General features: G+C 31.0%; 1 protein-coding gene across 3 annotated transcripts in view; it reads left to right on the forward strand.

Moving 5' to 3' along the window:
• The window catches only part of LOC126901602 (peptide transporter family 1-like), a 20,899-nt gene extending 6,503 nt beyond the window's left edge, over positions 1 to 14,396 (forward strand). For 2 of the 3 annotated variants that reach the window (XM_050678188.1, XM_050678189.1), the window contains exons 5-15: positions 2,060 to 2,334; positions 5,154 to 5,236; positions 5,297 to 5,464; positions 6,259 to 6,510; positions 6,567 to 6,812; positions 7,185 to 7,294; positions 8,530 to 8,661; positions 13,221 to 13,320; positions 13,606 to 13,734; positions 13,805 to 13,909; positions 13,976 to 14,396. In XM_050678188.1, coding sequence (XP_050534145.1) covers positions 2,060 to 2,334; positions 5,154 to 5,236; positions 5,297 to 5,464; positions 6,259 to 6,510; positions 6,567 to 6,812; positions 7,185 to 7,294; positions 8,530 to 8,661; positions 13,221 to 13,320; positions 13,606 to 13,734; positions 13,805 to 13,909; positions 13,976 to 14,101 — 1,726 coding nt within the window. In that variant the 3' untranslated portion in view covers positions 14,102 to 14,396. Of the gene's footprint in view, positions 1 to 2,059; positions 2,335 to 5,153; positions 5,237 to 5,296; positions 5,465 to 6,258; positions 6,511 to 6,566; positions 6,813 to 7,184; positions 7,295 to 7,716; positions 7,787 to 8,529; positions 8,662 to 13,220; positions 13,321 to 13,605; positions 13,735 to 13,804; positions 13,910 to 13,975 lie in introns of those variants that run through there. The other variant, XR_007703072.1, reaches the window with a different exon arrangement.
• The last annotated feature ends 6,532 nt before the right edge of the window (positions 14,397 to 20,928 follow it).

Consider the following 20,928-nt stretch of genomic DNA (forward strand, 5'->3'; position numbering starts at 1 on the left):
AAAAAAAAAAATTTGTCCCGACATCTTATCTTCTATGTGCAAATGGCTGTCGAAAATTTAAAAAAAAATGTAATGTTTGCGATAAAAATTACATTTTATCGGGATGTTTTTTGTACTTAAAACTGCCATAACTTTTTCAAAAATGAACAAATAAAAATAATATTTTTTTGTATTGAAACCTTAGATATTTCCCTTTCATTTGATATAATTTTTTTTGAAAATCTAACACTTATTCTGCTCACTGGGAGGATTTAAAATAGTAACTTTTTTACAAAAAATAACTTTTTCAACTTAATTTTTGAAAATGTTCCGGAAATACTGCGTCCTTTAAACATATATAAAATTAAAGCTTATTTTATGTACTATAAAATGAAAAAAAAAAATTTGTCCCGACGATCTATCTTCTATACGCAAATGGCTACCATATTGAAAAATATACTATTTTTGTATGATAATTATGGGTTTTGTATTTTATTTTAATAGAAGTTGATGTTGCTTTTGCAATTATCCATCAATTTTTTAAAATTAAACACTATCTACAGATTTGCATCGAAGCGTTCCTTATGATAGTGATTTTAATCACTGTCAGATTAAATCTATACTGGACCCTACTATGCAATGTCTCCACTATGCTGCGACCCCACTGTGCTACCGTTTTTTTATTTATTTATTAATTTTTGTGTCCGTTACCACTTTTTATCGGCTCTCGTCGAACAGATTTCTTTCAACGATACGTCAAAATATCACAAATCATATCTAGTCGAAGACTTAACCCTCAAAAATTGTAAAAATTTCCCTCATTCCCGTAAATGGAGGAAATCTCCAAAAAAATTACAAGTTTGAAAATCACTAATTTTTGATATTTTTTTTAATTTTTTTTACTTAAAATAGCCATAACTTTTTTTAAAATAACCAAATCAATATAATTTTTTTTTTTAAGATACCTTAGACATTTACCTATTATTTGATATATTATTTTTTATAAATCTAACTCTTTATCTGCCCACAGGTAGGCATTCAAAATCACAAATTTTCTACAAAAAATTAACTTTTTCAATATAATTTTTGAAAGTGTTCCGGAAATACTGACACTTTTATATATTTTTTTTAAATTAAAGCTTATTTAATATACTTTAATATGAACATTAATGATAATAAAAAAAAAATGCGGTTTTTGTAAAAAATTCTTTTTTATATTTTTAATTTTATAATGCTATACATTTTTGAAAATGTATGGATCATTATACTATTTATATACTTCTTTCATTTGACATACTTTTTTTAAAAATCAGATCATTTTCCTTTATATATTTATATATTTATATATTTATATATTATTCATATATTACACTTATATATCATAAAACTTGTAATCAGGATATAAATAAGGAAATAAGAGATCATTTTAATCATAATCAGTTTTGTATACTGGACCCAACTATGCTACATCCCCATTGTGCTGGGTTTTTTAAAATTAAACACATTCTTTTTCTTTTTTTAAGATATTAAAATTTTTAACTATAGAAAAGACGAGGAATTGATCTTTATCGAAATACTCTCATATTTGTTTTGAATTCATTTTTATTAATAAAAATATTTCTTTTTATACAGTATTTAATAAACACTTCTAAAATAGATGATATCATAAACGGGACAACTGTGTAGGCATCAAATTTTGCTCCACAAAACAACTATATCGTTTAACATTACATAAATCCATGTTATTATCGATAACCAAAAAATAACTTTTTCTAATAATATTATACATTATTACATTGCTTGATAAAATATTTGCATGACTCCTCTAAATACGCCACTTGTCATAAATAATGATATTTGCCTTGTTCTCATTAAAGCCGACTAATAGCTAATTTAAATTTATTTAAAAAATTACATTTTATAAAATATTAACTTGCAAAAGATATTAAGAAATTAGATGTATTTGGAAATTACTTTACTGATAAAAAAAAATTTGTTTTCTTTATGACTTTAAAATTTAATTTGTCATTTTTAAATTTTAGACTAAATACTTTTTAATTGTAAAATTTTTTTTTTTCAGAATAATAGCTTTAATCGGGTTAGTTTTAATTTCGATAGGTACCGGTGGAATCAAACCATGCGGCTGTACTTTAGGTGGTGATCAATTTAAATTACCAGAGCAACAAGAACAACTAAAGTATTTTTTTAATAGATACATCATCGCTATTTACATAGGTGCAACTATTTCTACTTTTATAACACCTGAACTACGAAATACTGTACATTGTTTTGGAAAAGATTCATGTTTTCCTTTAGCATTTGGTGTACCAGCTATCCTCATGATTTTAGCAATAAGTAATTATAGTTAAATATAAATCATATTATAAATATTAAACTATACTATAAATTATATAAGAATTTTTATACCAATTATTATCATTAAGTCCAGTATAAGCAAAAAATACATTCATGTATGCACTCACTTTATGTTTAAAGAATGATGAATTAAAATTTTTATCTCTTACTTATCGCTTATCTATATTTTAAATCTTATATAGCCCCTGAATTATGTATGTATATAATTATTATTATTATTTTTTTTTTTTAAGAACGTTTATTAGAAAATTAACAATCTATACAGCTATATGTACAATAAGTAAATATGTGAATAGGAATAAAATAGACAATGATATGGCGGTGAGGAAGAAGCTCACATTAGAGCCACCTGTGTATTATTAATTTTAAGTGGGTTAAATAATATTGAGAAGGTCTCTTGACCAGTTGCGTTTGAGGCGTCTGTTTGGATTGCCCGGAAGAATTGTTGAATGTAGCTGAGTAACGAGACGGTTTGGATGGGATTGCATTTTGGAATGTAGTCTTTTGTAGTATATGTGTGCAGTTTTTTTAACTGTTGCTATTTTGAGGTCTTCGTGGAGGGAGTTGTTGGTGACGTACCACGGTGCTTTGGTTATCATACGGAGACAAATAGACTGGAACGCCTGTATTATCCTTATGTAAGATGGCTTTGCAACATCCCAGAGCGCGATACCGTATGACCATATTGGTTGGAGGAGGGATTTGTAAAGAAGTAGACGATAGGATATGTGCTGGTTGTGTTGGATGAGCGGTCTTATTAGATGAAGACGAGTATTTAGCTGTTTCCGTTTACTTTTAAGATGAGGACCCCATGTGAGCGTTCTGTCGAATAACAAGCCCAGGTATTTCGCTTCCCTTGCTTGTGGAATAATAGTGTTGTTGAGAATTATGTTAGGACCGTCATTTTGACTAAGGGTGAAGGTGATGTGGGTAGATTTTAGTTCGTTGATTTTTATTTTCCAAATGTCACACTACTTGGATAATATGTTGAGGTGAGATTGTAAGAATTTGCTACAGTTATGCGGATCTTGATCGGCAGCTAGTATTGCAGTGTCATCTGCGTATGTTCCGATGAGTGTGTTTGCGGTATGTGGAATGTCAGCTGTGTAGATGATGTATAAGAAAGGAGCAATGTCGCTACCTTGGCGATAATTATTATTACTAACAATTATTAGTATTTTTTTTTTTAATTTAATAATTCATAATAAAATACAGTTTAAAATTACTTTCATCTAAAATTATTCTTTAAAAAAAATTATTAATGTATCATTTTTACCAAAAATATATTTTGTAATATTTTTCAATAAAAAAAAATGTTCGGAATGCATTTCAAATTTTAATAAATGTGAATGAACATACATTTTTCTTAAGAAATTGTAAATAGGAATGTATTTTTTTTTAATGTGGTATACATTATTTAAAAAAAATAATTTTTCAAACTCTGTTTATAATATAAAGTTATGTATAATTTAAATACTTAATTTTTTTATACAATTATAAACTATCAATAATTTTTCAATTTTATAATATTGTTACAACATTTTATGTAAACATTGTTTAAAAATAGGTCATACCCAGTTTTTTATTTGTAATATACTAGAAAACAATTTGTACGTTTTATTGAATTATGCGAAAATTATTATAGAATTTCGAGCTTTTCAAAATTTAGGTTATCTTCAAAAATAAGTTTGTACGTTTTAGGTAAAGTGTTTATTGTGCCGATTTGTTGATGCGACTCTGTTTTAAATTCTATTAATTTTGAACTAACCTATTGAAAATTATTAATCATGTATTCGCGAAATTTATTTTTAATATATTTTTAAAGATTTTAAGCTTTTCTAATTTAAAAATATTTTTTGAATAATTCCATCTTAATAGAATTTTATAGAAAAATATAACCCTCTGATAACTATTTTCTGTTAAATATTTTTTAAGCTACATATTTAGAAAACTTAAGATAGGGGAATTTCCGATTGCGTTCCACAATTAGCTTTTTCTGATGTTTTGAATGCGCTCGCAAAAAGGAATCACCCGAATGCATACCAAGAAAAATTAAGTTTTTTTACGTGTAGCCAAAATGTACCCAGTTTACTTAGAATTACTCAAGGTGCACAGCAAGGTGGTATGAAATTGGATTACATCACGAGAATATTTCTTTTAATATTTAAAGTTATTATTGATTGATATTTTTTATAATTTACTATATTATTATATTAAACATTCAAATTACAAATTATTAACTATTTGAAACGTGAATAAAATTTAAAAAATTAATTTTCAATCATTACGTAAATTTATTTATTTTTCAACATACAAAGCATTAAATATTCAAAACATTGGTTGCTTCGTGAAAGTTATAATTTTTACAAAGTCACTTCTTGATATTTCTTTATTTTTATACTTGATCATATTTTCTTCAATAAATGAAAATTTTTTAAATGTAGTTCTTTTTGTTTTCTTAGTATCACGATTTAAACACATAGGGCAATTGTTGATTTGCATCTAAATTATTTTATTATGATTAAAGCGGACACTATCGGGCTATGAAAAAGGTAAAAATAAAAACCAGAACGCAGTCGGGAAATTCCCCTCAAAATGGTTAAGAAACGCAGTAAGGAATACCTTATTATGATAAGCCATAACGGTTGATAATTAATTAATTATCAATTGTTATACACGGTATTCAAGTATTCACGCCATTTTATTTACTAGAAATGTTTAAACTTCTCTATTGTGATTTATGTGTAATGCTCTAAGATTTGTTGATTTTTTTATAATTTCCTAACTTAAATTTTCAGTCATTGTAGTTCTTGGGAGCAAAATGTACATAAAAAAAAAACCGGAACAGGATGTTATTCTTCGCACCTTCACATCAATTTTTGTAAAAGAATTTATTATTATCTTAAATTAGATCTAATTAAAATAGTATTTTATTTTTTAGTATGCATTACGAAAAAAACTATTCTCAACAACTGATCAAAAACAACATTGGATCGAAAGTGCTCGAAGTAAATACACTGACGTTGAAGTTTCAGACTCAAAAGCAGCTTTAGAAGTTTTATTGATATTTTTATCATATCCGTTGTTTTGGGCTCTTTATGAACAACAAGTATGAATATTAAGTAAATAGATTTCTCTTCTTCAAATTAATGCTTGGGTAAACCATTAAATATGTTGCGTTTTAATTTAAAGAACTTTTATTATTTAAATCTCAAAAAAATGTATTTTATGATAAGACAAATAAAATTATATATATATATATATATTGATTTATAGACTTTTTCTAAAATATTAAATAAAAACTATGAATAATTAAAATAACTATTTTAAAACTTTTATTTTATAGAAAATTAACACTAATAATAACTATTGTAATTAGAATTATGATAAAGCAGTCAGGGTCGTTTCGGTAGTAGGATGTAATACGCCAATTGACAATATTTTATTATTTCATTCGTAAACTTTTCAATATATGAAAGTTTTATAAAAAAATGTTGAATAATGTCAAAAATAAGAAAACTGCACAATGTGTAAAAATAATATATTGAACCCGTACAGCATTTATCGGCTATTTATAGTTTTTAATTAGTATAGACTAGTAATTTTAACTATATATGACCCGGTCTATGAAAAGGTGGCTTACGACATAAAAACAAGTTTTTGAGAAAACAGCTGTTAAAGATAAATAGTGCGTTTCGTCAGTTTCTCCCTAGCTGTTCTCTTTTCTCTGTGTTGCACAGTGTTACTTATTGTTCAAAGACATCAAGTGAGGTACAGTGTTGCCTTTGCTCCTAATATTATTATCGAAAATCAAGTAAAAAATAATTTTTTGAGTCGTAAGCCACTTTTTCATAGACCGGGTAACATTATTATATTATAGACTAGTATATTTTTGATATACAGGGTTCACGTTGGACATTGCAGGCAACATTAATGAACGGAAAAATAGATAACCTTAATTGGGTAATGAAACCCGATCAATTACAAACGGTCGTGCCGTTTTTTGCTTTAGTTTTTCTTTTGACATTTGATTATTCATTATATCCCATTTTAAAGAAACTTGGAATAAAAAAACCGTTACAACGAATTATCTTTAGCTATTTCCTAGCTAGTATTGCGTTTATAGTCACTGCAATTTTACAGTGGCACATATTTGTAAGTACGTTTATTAAAAACTAAAATTTTGTACTATACAAACATTTTTATTAAAGGGAGAAACGACAGTTATATCTCCTAATGAAGGACTTGTTAAAATTTACAATGGATTTGACTGTAACGCAACCATATCATCTATGAAAATATTAAATATCACATCAAAATCATTAGATGTGACCGATATTAAGTATTTACCGATTTTAGATGTAACGGCAGATGATTATACACTGAGTTTTGATCCATCATGTAGTCCATTGAAAGATAGAAAAATTAAAACCAATATAACAATTCTTAAAGGAAAAGTAATTATAAATTTAATATAGAATTAAGTAGTGGCGTTGTCAGGGTTTCATCTTAAATACTTGATAAATATTTTAATATCCCCTTTAAAATACATCTTAAACATATATTTATTCTAATTTGGAAGAAATGGATTATACCCCCATATCACCTTCGTGATGTGCCCATTGGCGTAAACAGGATTCATAACAAAAGAAAGGGAAATACATCGGTAGTTTGAAAAATTTATAACAACCTAATTATATCAAATAAGGAGGAGGCCGAGGCATAGTCCTTGTATTAACCCAACTACGCCACTTGAATTATGTACACATACTATATAATTATACAATTAAATCTAATACATTTTTATTATTATTATTATTATGTGTTAGTCAATATCATATTTTCTTACAAGAAATTTCGAAGAAAATGTTGTTTTGCTCCGCGTGAATAAAGAAAGTGACAACTTTTTTAAACCTAAAAATGGAAACCCCCAATTAAGGTATAGTTACATTATTTTTGAAAATCAAGATCAGATTTATTAAATAACACTTCATTGTTCATCACATTATAAAAAATGTTATGTGGTAAAAGTGTAACAAGTACATAGTTATATAGAACCATATATTATCAATCGTTCATTATAAAAGTATATAGAAATTTGTACATAGAGTGATTTTTTATTATAACCCATTCAATTACTCACAGAATAAGAATATTCTTTTTGGGTACCCTTTTAGATACATATTATTCTTGAATTATTAGCTACGTAATACTTTTTAAGTTCATCCCTTATGTTTTCTAAGGGTGTGAACTTTGTTTTTCAGATGGGAATAAATATTTTGAATTTAATAAAATGTTTTAGATTTTATTTTAATAGTAAATAGTATTTGAATTTTTAACATAACTTTATTTGTTTATTAGATATAAAACACTAGAGTTACAAATTTTTAAGCTATATGCATGTATATTATACGAAGAATTACAAATACAGGTAACTAATTGGATTTTATGATATTGCTATCACAGATACGAAGTGTTTATTATAAATCATTACTTTATGAACAGATATGCTTAAAGTGCGCTTGTAAGGTACATTATTGGGAGAGTATTGAACATTTATTAATACAATAGTTAAGTAAACTTGTAACTAAATAAAAAATATTCGTGAATTAAGTCCCAGGGGCGGCAAATACTCAAATCTTTCCTTTAGCTCCACATAGCAAAGATATAATAAATTCAAAAACATATCTAAAAAATCAAAACAAAAAAAATTAAATTGTGAATTTGGACATTTTAATGCGATGATGTATGACGATTCTTTCTTAAATATTTTGTAAGCATCCTTTCTACGTAGCATTAATTATAATTTAGACAATTAAATAAAGCTAAACCGTCCAGAGGCAGCAAAAAATGTTTTTGCAGCCATCTTACGTAGTTTTGCAATAATAACTTACTTAACAAAGTAAAGAACAGTAATAATTGAAGTTTTAATGTGTTTATAAATCACTTTTAAAAATAAGATTATGCAAAAGGTTACCTATATAAAAAAAAAATTAATTTTGAAACATTCATATATAAATGTTTAACTGTTTTAATTTAATTACTGTAAATTATCAATTTAGACTGGTTTTAACTTTATTTAATAATAACTTAAATTTCACACGTGGTGTTTAATGCTAAAACAGAAATTTAAATTTTTAAGAATTTATGTGCATTTTATTTTATTTTTTTAAGGATTCTAACAAGTGAAAATATTCATAACAATGAAACATTTGAAATAGTTTATGCAGATAAAGATAACATGAAAACAACTTACAGCTTATCTATGTATCTTAATGGATTTTTTCGTGGAGTAAATCTTGGAAAGTAAGCTAAACAATTTTTTATCTTGCTTTGATATTTTTTTTTATATCTCAGAAGTTTCAAATTGGTGATTAATAATAATATAAAATTAATAACTTTAAATTGTCAAAAATTTAAACCAATTAAGTCATCAAAACTTAAAAATTTTTAATAATATTTTTATTTTTTCAATCCATAAAAAAATCCACACTTTACTAGTAAAAATTATACTTACTTAATATCTAAATATAAACTATTAAAAGTTGCATCAGGTCTACAGCCGGCATAAAACTCTGTCAAATCGTTAAGGGAGTTCCGATTCTAAATAGTTGCGATATAGGCTATAGTGACCCGCAAGGCCATTTCTTAGAGTGACAAATGTAACAACCCTGCGGACCCTAGTTGCGTTGGGCCCCCCATTAATAGAGGTTGGGCGTAGGGCTAATTACCCTGCCCTTTAAAAGACTCTTTGATTTCGGAACAACAAACATTGCTTCGGAACGTGGAGCTTACGAATTTATGTATAGAACTGGAACCATGACGATAATCATATCGTGTCTTGAGCGATACAAATTGAATATAACAGCAGTTCAAGAAGTAAGGTGGAACGGAACTGGTAGTATACGGTCATAAGGAAACATAATTTTTTACAGTGGCGAAGAAAAACACAAAAGGACAAAGTTTTACCAGGTGTTGTCAAGTTTGAACCAATAAGTGATAGAATATGTTATGTGGAGTTTAAATCCAGATGATTTAATATTATAATAGTACATTGCTACGCACCTACAGAGGATAAAAATGAAGAAGTTAAAAATGCTTTCTACGATGAGCTAGACAGAGTATGTAATGAATTACCGTCGGGAAAGCTAAAAATCATTATTGGTGACTTCAACGCAAAAATCGGATGAGAAAGGGTATACAGACCAGCTATTGGCAACAACTATTTGCATAGTGAATCCAATGAAAATGGAAACAAATTGATTACCTTTGCAGCAACAAAGAACATGGTCGTAAGCAGCACAATGTTTCCACATAGAAACATTCACAAACAGACTTGGATATCACCTTGTGAGAAAACAAGAAACCAAATAGATCACATAGTCATCGATTAGCGAATAAAATCAAGCATAGAAGTTGTAAGAAGTATGAGGGGTTGCAGTGCGATTTCTGATAATTTCCTGGTAAAGGCAAAGTGCAAATAAATATTTCGACGGGTTGGCTACTAAAAGTAAACCAAGCCAAGGAATATCAGAAAAAATTAAATAAATAACTTTCAAATTCTGTACACAAAACAAATATAAACGAGTTGTGGGAAAGAGTTGAAACAGCGATGAAAAGGACCGCAGTAGAAATATTGGGTCATGAGCCTCCGAAACGAAAAAAACCTTGATTTAATGATCAGTGTTAAAAGGCCACGGAAGAAAGGGATAAAGCCAGATTAAAAGTATTAAAGAACCCAAGAGAAGAAAATAAAAGAATACTAGCCATAAAACAGCGAGAGGTAAAAAGGACAATAAGGATGAACAAAAGAGCATGGGAAAAAGAAAGAATACAACTCATAGAAAATAGTAGAAAGAATAATGTGCGGATTTTTTTGAAAAAGCGAATGAAGTTAAACATGAATTTAAACGTAAATCATTAATTATTAGAGAAGAAGACGGAACGTTATTAACCAAAAACAGAAAAATAACAGAAGAATTTAAAAAAATATTTAATGCACTATTAAACCAACCCAGTGAAAGGACAATTATAGAAGAATAGACCTTAGTAGAGCAAAACATAAAACCACTTTCAAGAGCAGAAGTAGAAATTGGTTTGAACATGCTCAAAAATCGAAAGGCGACTGGAGAGGATGAAATAATTTCTGAATGCCTCAAAAAAGAAGGACAACAATTAAAAAATCAGATACATAATCTGATTATTAAAATGTCGGAACTTGAAGTAATACCATGCTCGTGGCGTATATCTATTCTATGTCCTACTTTTAAAAAAGGAGACCCTATAAACTACAAAAATTATATGGAAATCTCGCTATTGAACACAGCGTATAAAATACTATCTAATACACTAATTTTTAGAATAAAAGAAATGATTAGAGATTACCAGGGAGGGTTTATGGCAGAGAAATCAACCCAAGATTAGGTACACGTCATTTAGCAAATAACTAAAAAACGTCACGAATTTGACAAAGATATACACCTATTATTTATAGATTTCAAGGCCGCCTACGATTCGATGAATACAGAGAAGCTATGGAGCGTAATGTACCAATTCAGGGAAACCTGAAAAGTTTGTTAGAATAATCCGTGCATATGTACAGGGATCAAAATGTAAAGTGAAGATCAGAGATGTCGTGTTGGAGGACTTCGGGGTAGGGACAGGACTTTGGCAGGGTGATGCATTGTCCCCAGCTCTGTTCAATGTAGCTTTGAAATCAGTTGTAAGAGAAACCCTAGTATCAGCGAGTGGAATTAAAATTTGAATTGACAAACAATTAGTAGTGGCTGCATATGCAGATGATTAGTCATAATGGCAGAAAATGAAGTGAGTTTAAAGAATACTACAAGAACTTTGCTGGAATATGGGAAGAGAATTGGGTTAACAATAAACGAAGATAAGGCAAAATACATGGTCGTAACTAGGAATAATCACAGAATAGGACACTTAGATATTAGTAATTATTAATTCGGAAGAGTAAATAATTTTAAATACCTCGGAGTAGACATCAACTAGGACGCAAATAGCCACGAGGAAATAAAACTTAGATTAACAGATGTTATTGTGGATTGATTCCTCTATTTAAATCAAAGATTTTATCTTGGAAGTCAAAAATAACTCTTTACAAAGTACTAGTAAGACCGGTAGACTTATATGCGTGTGGGACGTGGGCCACGACAATGTCGAATGAATGTAAACTGGCGAACTTTGAATGGAAGGTATTAAGAAGAATATATGGCCCAAAAATTAACAATGAAGGAGAATATGAGATTAGGACAAACCAGGAAATTCATGACCTATACGGAAAAGCAAATATCATCGGAGTTCTAAAAAGTAGTAGATTGAGCTGGGCCGGACACGTATGGTGATCGGAGGATACAACTGCACAAATGACGAATTGGAAACGAAACACGAAGAAACCTAGGGGACGTCCTAGACAAAGATGAAAGAATAGAGTAATCAGTACTTGAAAGAAAATGGGGAAGAATTGGCAAGAGACAGGGACCGATGGAGGCAAGTGGTTGTTGCGGCAATGGGCCTAAATGGCCCGTAAAAGCTTTAAAAGAAGAAGAATAGGCTATAGTGACAATCATATTTATTTACTTAAAATATACTAGATAATTCTTTTTCTTCTTGAGCTTTCGCTGCCTCTACTACATTTCGCCATCTATCTCTATCCATTCTGTCTACTATTGTTATTACCCGGGTGCACTTTTATAAATAATCGTTAACCCTGTCTACCCAGCGCTGTCCAGGATGACCCCTAGGTCTTTTCCCAGCGATCTTTCATTCCAAAGCTTTCTCTAAAATTCCATTTCACCTCCATACATGGCTTGCTCACTCAATTCATTTACTCATGAGATACCCGTTGAAACTGTGTTTTTGGTAAATTTGTTGTACTTCTCCATTAGTTCTTTTTCTGTACACTTCATTTTCTACAATAAGTCCGTATATTCTTCTAAAAAGTCTTCTTTCAAAACAAGCCATTTTTCCTCATTTCTTTTAGTAGTCGAACATGTTTCATACACGTATGTTAAAACTGGCCATAAGAAACCTGAGTACAGGTGTTCCTTTGGTCGTCTAGAGAGAAGTTTTGACTTAAACAGTTTTTCCAAAGCATAGAAACCCTTATTAGCGCAAATATCCTCAGTTAATTAAGCATGTTATTGTGTTGGTTTATTTTACCCAAAGATATTTGAAATTTTCGACTTGTTGGAAGGTATAGTTTTCCACTACCAAGTCCGAGTTATCATCTCTTGTTCCCCTAGTTATGACTAAATATTTAATTTTGACCTAATTTACTTCTAGGCCAAATGGCATCGCTACTTTTATTAAATCATTAGTTCTTGTCGTGTATTGCCTTTTATAACTATATCATCTGCATAAGTAAGGAGCGTACTATAGTAAAAATATCCTTGCCTTGTCACATTGGCATTACCCTGATCACCTTCTCAAGCGCTAAGTTGAAAAGGACTGATGATAACGTATCGCCCTGTTTAAGTCCAGTTTTAACCTCAAAACTCTCTGATGTACTGTTATTAAATTTTACATTGCACACTTTGTGCGTGTTGCACGCTTTTATGAGATCGGTAAGTTTTTTGGGTATTCCAAATTCTTCTAGGGCCACCCACAGTTTATTTTGAACTATGCTGTTGTTTACCTGCCTGAAGTCGACAAAGAACATATGCCGTATAATAAATTATACTTTCACTTTCCTCTCTGTCTTCTTGATCGATATTTAAGATATTTTCAATAAGATAAATACTAATAAAAGATATATACTAGATAATACTCAAATTAATTTAAATGTTATCGAGTTTTGTATTAAAAGTAATATTTTATTAATATATAATTGTTTTTTTTAGTTATAAGCTTCTGCATAATGGCAAATCTTTAAACGAAAGTTTAAATTTTACTCCTACAACTATTTACACTCTTATAGTTCAACGTAATGATGATAAAATGGTAATCACAATAATTTTATTTATTTTAAATAATATTAATTTTTAATTTTTTTTTTGAAATGGTTATCAATTTTTAGCAATATATTTTTTTAAATGTATGTTTTATATATTTTTTTCTACTTATCTAATAAATATGTAAAAACTATTCAAATCACTAATTTAAATTTTTTCCCTTTCGCCATCTATTTAGTTTTTTTATAAAATTAAACTCTTGATAAGAAAATTTAATTAATTGAAAATGATATTTTACTTTTCATTTTTAATTTATGACATTGAAAATTCATAGAACATAAAACTACTTTCTATGGACAACGGAAATTATCTGCACATATTATGGCAATCGCCACAGTACTTATTCATGATTACAGCAGATGTCATTTTTGTGGCAACAACTATTGAGTTTTCATTTACTGAAGTAAGATTTAATTTATAAAAAATTTACTTTATAATAATAATAACTATGAATATAATATATTGATTACTAGGCACCACCAAGAATAAAATCGTTTATATCAGCATGTTATTCGTTAACTCAGTCTGTTGGTAACCTGTTGGTAGTCTTTGTATCTGCTTTGTCATTTAAAAATCAAGTAAAACAATTCTTAAGTATAAATTTTCAAGTTATATAAATCATTATATATATTTTTATTTTACAGGTGCATGAATATCTGTTATATTCTGGTTTGATGTTTATTAACACACTTTTTTTAATTTATTTAAGTTTAAACTACAAGTACAAGACGTTTAGTGAAAATAACATAAAAAATACTACAGAAAATTGAATACTATACATTAACTCTTCACATAACACTTCATAATGATGACCACTAACTTATTCGAACGAACTTAGAAGAGTAGGCTCCATCCATTTGACTAGCTAAAACAATATTTTAGGCAAACAATCACCAAAAAAAGTTTATAAAGTTACATTTTATTGTATTAGCCTAAACACTAAAAAATCCTGGGTACTCCACTTTTTAATAATCTATTCATATTTTTGTAGATTGATAATGTGTTATCGTTTATGTTTATGTACAGTTTTGTAATTAATTAAAAATATTATTGGTAATTTTTAAATTTACAAATTGAATACATGATAATTTAATAAAATACATAACATATATTTAGTAAGAAAGAAAGACAACATCTCATTTCTTTCCTAGCAAACAAATTTTTAAACCATATTTTAAATTAAACTATACCAATAAAATAACAGTATTTTTATTAGTACTCACAAATAAATACCATGGAGTTTTTTGGTGAAAATAAGAAAATACTCTAGGAGTACAAAGTCAATTGATAACCAATTTTTCTTTATTGAAATTTTGCAATTTAACAAGGGTTAACGAGCAAAAAATACACAATATAGTTAGAACCCAGCATAGTGGATAAGACCAGACTGGTCACGGTAGTAAGAATCAATGGTCTCCTGAAATGCTGTGAATAGCGATTTTCAATTAGTAAAACTTATTTTTTTGTTTAGAGGTATTTTTTTTTATGAGGAATTCAAAAAATAAAATTTCTGCTATCTAGAATCCCTCTTCTATAGATAAGGTTTTAATTTAAAAAATATATACATAATAAAAGAAACATATCTAAAATATTTTTACAAAAATTTCGATTATGCTATTTGTTTTACAAAATTGTGTCGCAATTTAAAATCAGAAAAACTAAGTTAACAAAAAAAAATAAGTTAATTCAATATTTTGTCTTTGGTCACAATCAAATTTACATGAGCATGTTGCTATGAGCTATGTATATTTAGTGAAAGCAGCAGATAGTGTGTTTAAAGAGTTTTTTTTACCATTCAATATTCAAACAACGCCAAAGATATTAGAGGTGATAAAACCAGAAGAAGTGGCTGATCGTTTTTTAAATTTTTTAGCCGAAGTGACGCTTAAAATCGACAAATTAGATATATTTTCGTTATAACATATATAAATTTATAAATAAAATAAGCTATGGTCATTATTTCTCCTGTACGAGTAACGACGAGTTAAATAACATTACTCATCATATTGTACACTTATCAATTTACGATAATGGTTGATAACAAGATGATTTTATAAATACACCTTGTCTTATAATTAATAATACACACTTCTAAAATAAGACTAAATTATTACATACATATATTGGAAGTTTTTAGGGTCAGTTGTGCAAAAGAGTGATGGTATTGACGAGGATGTAAAACACAGAATTAAGTGCGTGTGGTTGAAGTAAAGAGAAGAGTCTGGCGTCTTATGTGATAAAAGAATTCCAATGAGGTTGAAAGGTAAATTTTACAAGACTGTAGTGAGGCCAGCTATGTTGTATGGTTCAGAGTGTTGGGCGGTTGATAAGAAAGTAGAGCAGAGAATGAGTGTATCAGAGATGAAAATGCTTAGATGGATGAGTGGAGTGACTAGAAAAACTGATGTACACATTTGTGGAGATGATGTGGGAGATCGTGTCAAGTGGAAGTTTAGGATAAGAGTGGCCGACCCCAATTAATTGGGATTAAGGCGAGAAAGAAGAAAAAGATATTAGAAGTTTTTAACGTTTACAATTATTAAATTTATTATTAAAATTGGAAATTTTTAATAAATAGTGTTTAAAATGTTATATTTGTGTATGAATTTTCAATACTTAATGTCAAAAATTTACTACTTTTGTATACAATTAACGTATATATTAAAAATAGCTGCCCTCCTTTCTTTTTTCCACTTTTGTGTTCGGACTAATTTTAAAATTATGTTTTCGTTTTACTCATTAAATCTAGCTATTTCTTTTTAACCACCAGTTCTTTATCAAAATCTATTTTATTCATCAGAATATTAATTAATCTGTAAACCATACTATTAAAAGATGCCAATTTGTGTTGCCAGGTGTGGTTCGATGTGTTCGGGATTTATCTGAACGTGTGCGTGTTTATCCACTTTTTTATTTTGACTCATACATAACTTTGTTACATTAATAAGCTCATTTATTTTATCTTGTTCTATGTTTTGTTTCTTTAGTCAGTCTTTAAGAAAATCAATTGTTATATTTATTGGAATATTCGGAAATAAGGCTACTACGTCAAAAGAAATTAACCTGTCATTATTTTGAAGTATATAAAAGAATATATATACTCAATTAATATTTTTTTTAGAAATTACAACATCTGTGAAAGTCAAATTTTGTAAAATTATTATTAAAATTATTACAAAAATTATTTTTATAATTTTATAATAAAAATTCTTCTTCTTCATCCTTCACAACTTATTGACCCAATAAATGCCTTTGCTATCATTACAAAACCTCTCCATTTCTCTTTATCATAAGCATCCTCTAAATTTAACTATTCTTCTATGATATAAGGCGCAGTTCTTTATTTTTTCCACCTCATCTAAAAGTATTATTATTTCTGATTTGAAACCAGCTTTGATACTTCCACTTTTATCGATAACTTTCAACTAGCGTTATGGTGGGTGGACATAATCTAGTGGGGGGAGAGGCGTGGTCAAGGTCATACAGTGGGCGTAGTTCTCGATGGTGGGAAAGTCTTATGATAAGGGGTCTTATGATAGTAGGGGTAATTGATGGCGTTGTCTATGGTGAAGATGGGGGTGTTAAGGTCATTCAAAATGGCGGTTATAAACTGTAGTGCGCATGTCTGTTGTGGGGGAAGTAGCCATTCGAAAATGATTGTTCTCCTCCTACGGGCACCGTTTAGTCAATTACTTAATATTAACGCTACATGGGTTTCCGTCAACAATGCCTACAGGGGAAGGGGGTAATGAAACATAACATAAACAAACCTGTAATGGGTTGGGATGAATCAAGACGTAAACTAATTTGCCGCACATCTATAAATTGTATATAATAAATAATTTCTCAGAATTTTATCATTGGCTACCAGACGCATAGCTAAGCATATTTCCAACATCTAAGGTACTGCCATATTATAACGCAAATTAACGTCTACATTTTATAAGAACAAAGACAACGTCTGTCCTTATGGCATTATAATTTCTATGAATTTTATCATCGGTTACCAGACGCATAGCTAAGCATATTTCCAACAACAAAAGTACCGCCATATTATAACGTTCATAAGCGTGAACATTTTTATTTTTACGTAGTATTTTATCATTGCCTACCAGATGCTTAGAAAAGCATCTCTTTAATATTAGTATATTTAATTATCTATAATTAATATAATTACTATAATTGGTAATATATTTTTAGAATTAACTATGTGTACGTTCATCGTTGTCGGTTGCTATAATAGTATAATCGCTATTATTATTATTATTATTTTCTACTGCGCCTTTAAAATAATAATTTAAATTAATTTGACAATTTTTTATACCTATAACTAGCGGTATTACATTTAAAGTCGCACCCCCACCACCAGAACCCTTTTTTTTTTTAACCTCCTTTTCGACTTTAATGTGGACCGTCCTGGAACTGTCGTTAGGCATTGCTTCAGGGCGGCCCACGTCGCCTTAATTACTTCTTACCACCGCGCTGTGACACGGCCCAAGTTTACACTAGTGCCGAATCCCAGCACGGCGTAGCCTCCCCCGTTAGCCGGACCCCACTAGAGGGTCCGTTGCCCGGGTTGGATCACGTGGAGGTGGGGGTAGGCCGTCTTCTTTCTTCTGGTTTCTGGTCGGAGCCCGACCTTCTTCCTTTCTTCTACTTCCGGGGCAGTCCTTGGAAAAGTGCCCCTCCTTCTTGCACCTGAAGCACCGGTCCGAACACTGAGGACCCTTGTCAAGAATCCTCAGCCTACAGGAAGTCCACCCAACCCGGACTCGGCCTAGGCCTACCAGACGATGAGCCGTTTTGAGGGACACCTCGCACCTCGCATACCGCCCTTTACCGCCGACGATCGTGAGAACCGTGATAGGTCCCATTCGCGGCGGCAATTCTCCATTAGGAAAATTCAAGGCGGCGCTCAGTGCTTTGTGCACGTCCTGCTCATCCTGCCACTCCTCCACATCCAGGAGGAGTACGGTGCAGGTCATCGAAGGACGGTGCACACGCACGACCAACTCCTGCAGGGCCGCCAGAAGGTCCACTTGCTCAACTGACCCCCGGACCTCCAAGAGGACAGCCCCCGTCTTAGTTCTCCGGGTCCCGGACACTTGGATGCCTAGGGCCTAGAGGTCAACTGCAGCCATAGCTGCGCCCATCACCGTGGCGTACTTCTGGCCTTCCCTTAAGGGGCTGATCACCACGGCTTCTGTGCGCAAAACTTTCGACAGCAGTTTCGCTGCCTTTTGGTTGCTCGTCATGAGTGGAGGTTTGGGCTTGGCTGCCGCATCCTCCCTCCTCTTTACCCCAGCCTTCCATCCTACATCTTGGGTCCATAGCGGTTCAGCGGGAACAGCTCCCGCATCCCCTTCTACAGACCCTTCATAGTTTGCCCGATTCGCCTCCCTCTTATCAGTCTGGCTCTGGGTAGGCAAGATGACTGGATCGGAGGCAGGGCATGGGACAGTAGGCCGCTTCCTCTTCCTCTTCCTTTTTTTCTTTTCTGTCTCGTCGGCTCCCTTCGGCGTAGAGGCCGGCGGGTCCTCGACGACGGTTTGCGTCCCGACTTCTTTAGTCAAATTCACAAGCGCTATTTCCGGCGCCCGTGGTTTGTCTACTACCTCCGCTAGAGCTTCCAGGGGGTTCCTGGACGGCGGAGACGCTCTTCCGCGTTTCTCCCTCTCCAGGATATCCTCCAAGCACTTTGTCGCGGTTTGCACCTCCCTGTGCACACCCATACCTCGTCGTTTGTCAATAACACCTCGAAGTACCCGAAGGTCACTGGAGAGTGCCTGCTTGGCACACCCTCCGACAGTTACTTGGGCGCGAACGCCCCCTGGACCCTGCCTCACCAGTCCAACGGCTTTGATGCAGTCGCTTGATGACGACCAGGTCGAGCCTGCAACGGCACTCTTCCCAGCCGGCCCTGGAGTCTCCGAAATTCCTGGAACGGTAACCGTATTTTTACAATGGTGTCCTTCCATGTTTGGTTTTACGGGTGACCTTCCCTGCGTTTTACCTGCCGCCAGGGGATTTGTTTTCGGTGTTATCTTCACCTAGGTGGTTGCCTTACCAGGCTATCGGGCCCACCCGCCCGTTATGAAATTACCCTCGATCGCTACCGCTTATTCGTCCACTCTAAAAGTAGCTTATATCACGGCTACCCTGCATATCTGCAGGGTTAACGAGCGAACGAGGGGCTCGCTGTTCGCGACCGCTTATTCGTCAGTCCAAATTAATGGACTGCTTATTTCGCGGCTAACCTGCATATCTGCAGGCCGTTCCTCTATCCGTAACCTGAGGACGCACCCGATTCCCCGAGCTAGGGATACTGCTTTCGTAGCCCCGTAGAGCCCGATCACGCCAACACTGTAACGCAGCGAAACGGGCACCACCAGAACCCACGAGTCTTCACTACGTTTAACAATATAATATAATATAATACTAATAAGAAATTTTTCCTTTGTTAACTGGTCTACATGTCAATTTTAAACTTGTAATTGAGCTAAAAGTTATGGTAATATATTCAATTTTTTTTACTATAAACTTTCATAAATTTTTTTCAAAAATTTTTCATTAACTTTAAAGAACCAAAAAAATAGGTTAAAATTGAAAATTTGGACTGATTATTTTTAACATATTAAAAATCAAATCAGTAATAATTTGAAAACAATTTTTTTTTTCTTTTAATTATTTTTTATATGTAATTAGTAATAATATAAAAAATTAGAACTGATAAATAAAGTCTTATTGCAGATTTGAAAACAACGCGAAAATTTGATTTAGAAAAGTATATTTTTGCTTCTGATGAAAATTCCTTGAAGTCCAGTGCATTCATTTATAGTAACAAACAGTTTTTATTGAAATTTATTGTATCAAGCCCTTTAAATTTTTATACACGTAAAAATAAAGCAAAATACAACTTCTTTATTATTTTTATAATTTCTCCGTTTAAATTACAATATTAAATTATTGAATATCAATTTTATACTAAATTTAATAATTATAATTAGTATTTATTCATATATTATGTTTTAAAATTAAAGAACTACTAATTAGGATATAATCAAAGAAATAAGAGTTGATGTTGCTTTTGGAATAATCCATCAATTTCTCTAAATGAAACACTATCTACAGATTTGCATCGAAGCGTTTCTTATGATCGTGATTTTAATCACTGTCAGATATCATCTATACTTGTCCCATCTATGCCTTGTCTACACTGTGCCTCGACCCCACTGTGCTACCGTTTTTTTTTTAAACTTATTTATATTAAACAAAATAAACGTATTATTATACACTTGTAAGATTTAAAATTCAATAAAATATAATATTTTTTTTTATACAAATTTGTCATATTTATATACACTATATGTCTTTGTGCATAATGATAAGAATATTAAATATAAGTTTGTATTACTAAGTAGTACAAAGAAGAGTATTACTCATTAAATATATACAGAAAATTATAATGTCCAAAAGATAACGGTTTGTTTGGAATTAAGTGTTCTTATCACCAAAGTGATAATAATATCACTAACAAGTCTATTATGTTCGTGCATAATCAAGTCACAGATAATAATATTGATAATTAAATCTGTAT

This window comes from Daktulosphaira vitifoliae, unplaced genomic scaffold (assembly GCF_025091365.1).
Source record: "Daktulosphaira vitifoliae isolate Bord-2020 unplaced genomic scaffold, ASM2509136v1 Scaffold_3, whole genome shotgun sequence".
NCBI classification, from domain to species: domain Eukaryota; kingdom Metazoa; phylum Arthropoda; class Insecta; order Hemiptera; family Phylloxeridae; genus Daktulosphaira; species Daktulosphaira vitifoliae.